Source organism: Nicotiana tomentosiformis, chromosome 5 (assembly GCF_000390325.3).
Source record: "Nicotiana tomentosiformis chromosome 5, ASM39032v3, whole genome shotgun sequence".
In the NCBI taxonomy this organism is placed as follows: domain Eukaryota; kingdom Viridiplantae; phylum Streptophyta; class Magnoliopsida; order Solanales; family Solanaceae; genus Nicotiana; species Nicotiana tomentosiformis.
In genome coordinates this window covers 26,374,050-26,378,092 of record NC_090816.1, presented here as the reverse complement: position 1 = coordinate 26,378,092, position 4,043 = coordinate 26,374,050, and the positions used below count along the sequence as shown (strand labels likewise).

Below are 4,043 nucleotides of genomic sequence, written 5' to 3'. Positions count from 1 at the left end.
TAAGGTTTTCCATGGCCTAATAATGTAACAGTGCTTGGCAAAGGATTCCTTCTTTGCAATGAAGTTGGATGTGTAGTTAACTGGTAATAGGATGTATTTTATGTGGTGTGTTTAGTTTTGGTAGATATATAGGATTGCATATTTATTAACATCGATTAAGACCTAATGGCAGGAAGTGATTTAAAAGTCTTGTTGGCTAAAATAGCTGCACATGTATAGATAAGTTTTCAAATACATATTTACATATCGAACTTGCACGGAAATTCTTTTGATACACCTTTTTTCTTACGGTAAATCTTTTACACAATCTTTTAGAAGTGTATATTACGTACCATTTCGGTGTTTGATCACATATTCTTAAAGATTGTTATTACACGCACCTATCAGCAGGGGCGGATTTAGGGGGACGGAAGGGGGTTCCGAACCCCCTTTGTCGGGAAATTAAACTATACATATAAGGTAAAATTTGGTTTGTACCTCTATATTTTATATTTTGAATCCCCTTGATACGTACCAAAAGCTTAGCTCAGTGATCAAGCGGATCAAAATATTTATATGGTTGCTAGTTCAATTCCCACTAGCCAAATCCTCTTTTAATTTTTTTAACTTTTTTCTTTTTTTGAAGTCTCTTAGCAAAAGTCCTGTCTATCAGCCGCCCGACACTTGTCACAAATTAAGAAGAAAAATAGAAAAGAATCATCCCACCCCTTCCTCATCTTCCCAAAGAAAAAAATACGGAAAAGAACACCTCTCCTCATCTTTCCAACCCCATCATCTTTTCTACTATCACCACACCACCCCCGACCCTTCCGCCATAAGCACCTTCTTCCCTAATATTACATTCAGCTATTTGACAATTTTTTAACAAGTTTCAACACCATCTATCACAAATCCTTATAATAAATTTCAGATTCGAGCTCAAACTCAAAGTTTCAAACTTGTCAATGATGCTTTTTGAATTTTATCGAAATTAATCACCAAACTTTCAGCATGTTTCAAACTATGTTTCAGGAAATTTTTTCTCTTCTGGCATGAATATTTTAGCTTTTGTGATAGTTATTTTTTTCGTGCATCATTTATTAGTAGGGAAAAGAAAGTCTCGGCTATAAGAAACACTGTCATTTCTAGGAGTTAAAATCTAAATTAGTTGCAACTTCTATCTTTAAAATTGAAATTTGAAACTTAATTATGTCAAGGAATTTAATTTAACTTCTTATCTCAGTTTTGTTTCTACTGTTTAATTCCGAATGGTTTTTTTAATCAACTTAAAGTAAAGAATAGTTCTAATAAATTAGAAAATTAGCCTTTTCTCAACCACGGTTCTTCAATGTAACAAATGAGTATATGTAGGACAAGTTAATCTTTTTTTATTTTAATAGAAAGCGGCACCTTTTATTGATTCTTTAAATTTGAAACATAGCGTGGTTGTAGGGAGTACTACTCCTATATCTATTTGAGAGATCGACATGCCGACCTCTATTCTATGAATGCACCTGACTTTTTTATCAGAACTAAAGTGGAAGGTACCACATAGCTCAAGCTTAAAGAGGCTCGAATTGTATCCCTGAGGCCTTCAATTGTCTGTATCTGAACACAACCATCTCCAACATGTCCATCCGTAGAGGTTTTTGCCATTTCAAGATATGTTTGCATTGTAGGCCTCTTACTGACATGCCAAAGGCTCCTGCAAATTTGGTCCATATTGTTTGCACCCTTTTGCTTGAGCAGAAGAAATGTTCAACATTTTCAACCTCTTCTATTGTAGGTCTATAATTGTAGCATTTTGGCTCCACATTGATTCCAAAGTTTTGTATGCGATCATTAGTAGGTAACATGTTATTCAGCGTCGTCCATGTGTTGAAAGCCATTTTGAAAGGTACCTACTTTTGCCAAATCTTTGAATTTACCTATGACTGGTTTCTATTTTGCCTCATATAATCCCAGGCCGAAGCAACCGTAAAATAGCCATTACTGGTAGCCATCCAAATGGCCTTGTCCTTCTTCCCTGGATTCACTATGATTTGTTGGTCTAACGCTTCATTTTTCAATGCTTCTGGTATATCGATCCCCAATGTATACAATTTCCAAGCCCCATTGACGCACACTTCTTTCAGTGGTACATTTTTGGGATTGGACCACTCATCCAATAGTCTACACAGAGCCCCTTTTTTGGTCCAATTATCAAAACAGAAAGAGACATTTCCTTCACCAATCTTCCGGTCTTTCTGCTTTTCTACTACCTCTTTGATATTGCATAACTCCTTCCCGGTTTGAGATTGCCCTGGATGCCATTGCATGATTGTGGGATGACCTCTTGTACAATACTTGGCAAGCATAAAGTCTCTCCATAATGAGTTCTCAGTCCTGAGATTCTACCATGATTTCACTGTAAAAACTTTGCAAACATCTTCTAGGCAACTAAACTGAGCTTCTCCTTCATTGTAAGGATAGTACAAAGATTTTTTGGCTACCCAATAATGTCTACCATGGCTGTCTGCACCTTTCTAAAAGAAAGTTTCTAATATTTTCTGTATTTGAGACAATACTCCTTTATGTGGGTGTACTATTTATAATAGATGTATAGGAATTGCTTGTAATACATGCCTGATAAGTATGGCTTTTCCTCCTATTGAGGGGAGTCTATTTTTCTATCCCTTCACTCTACTAGTCACTTTATTAACCATGTTTGAGTAATGAGCAATCTTCTATCTCCATGATATCAATTGAAATCCCAAATATATGATTGAAAAGTGTTTGATGTGCATCCCCATAAGTCTGATCACTCTCTCCATAGTCCTTATTGATACCTTTGGATCTAGCATAGCACAGCTCTTTGCTTTATTTAATATTTGTCCTGACACAACTTTGTATTTTTCTAAGGTTTTCATTATCTACTTAAGTGTACTCTTCTTGTCACTTGAGAAGAGTATTAGGTCATCTGCAAAAGCCAAGTGTGTAACCTGTGAACATAGTTTGTTCATGAAAATATTGCTAAAATTTCTCTAGTTCTGCAACTCATTTAGCATGGTGGGAAGTAACTTTGGGCTTGGTACAAGGAGTAACGGTGAGATCCGATCTTCTTGTCTCAACCTATACTTGGACTTAAAGAAACCATATCTTTGATCATTTACTATCAAGGAGTACGAATTTCCAGATATATGCATATAAATTAGAGATCTATTCTTCAGCAAACCCGAGCTTTCTCATCTTACAACATAGGTATGGCCAAGTAACCCGATTATATGCTTTTGCCATATCCAGTTTCATCACCATATTCCTCCCTTTATTTGATTTTCTAATGTCTCTAATAATCTCCACTGCCATTAGTATATTTTCAGAGATTAGTCTTCCTTTAATGAACCCTGACTGGTTGGGGGATATGATCTTTGGCAGCAATTGGGTTACTCTAGCATTCAACACTTTTGATACGATTCACTTGAAACATTACATAGACTGATTGGCCTAAGATCAGTTAGGCTATATGGGAAATCCACCTTTGCTATCATGACAATGTAGGTGCGGGTAAAGAATTTGGGGAAGTTTACCCCCCCCCCCCTCAAATAAGTCACTATTGCATTACACACCCCCTCTGAGATTACTGCCCAACATACCTGGTAAAAGAGCGCATTTAGTCCATCTGGTCCTGGTGCACGTTTTGGATTTGTAGAGAAAATGATGTTTTTTACCTCTACCATTACAGGTATTGATGTAAGCATTGTATTATCTTCTTCTGTCACTGTTGGACTTAGGCAATTCAGAGCTGATATGTCATTTATGGCATCTCTATGATCAAAGATTTTCTAAAAATATTGAAATGTTATTTTTTGTTGTGTCCTCATTTCCTTTCCTCCATATACGCTCTTCATCTTATATCCTCCGAATATTTAGCCTCTTCCTTCTCCCCTTTATGACACTACGAAAGTAGGCAGCGTTCTTATCCCTATATTTTAGCCAATTAGCCTTTGTTTTTTGTCTCAAGGCTACATCTTGTGCCTTCATAACCTGTAAGTATTCTACTTTAACTTTGTTAAGCTTAGATTTTC

General features: G+C 36.2%; 1 protein-coding gene across 1 annotated transcript; it reads right to left on the bottom strand.

The window, feature by feature from the left end:
* Positions 1-1,907: 1,907 nt before the first annotated feature.
* LOC138892068 (uncharacterized) lies at positions 1,908-3,695 on the bottom strand. The gene is made up of 2 exons (XM_070175761.1): positions 3,612-3,695; positions 1,908-2,372 (listed from the first exon to the last, which is right to left on the bottom strand). The coding sequence occupies exons 1-2, from the start codon at positions 3,693-3,695 to the stop codon at positions 1,908-1,910; spliced, it is 549 nt and encodes a 182-aa protein (XP_070031862.1).
* Between the last annotated feature and the right edge of the window lie 348 nt (positions 3,696-4,043).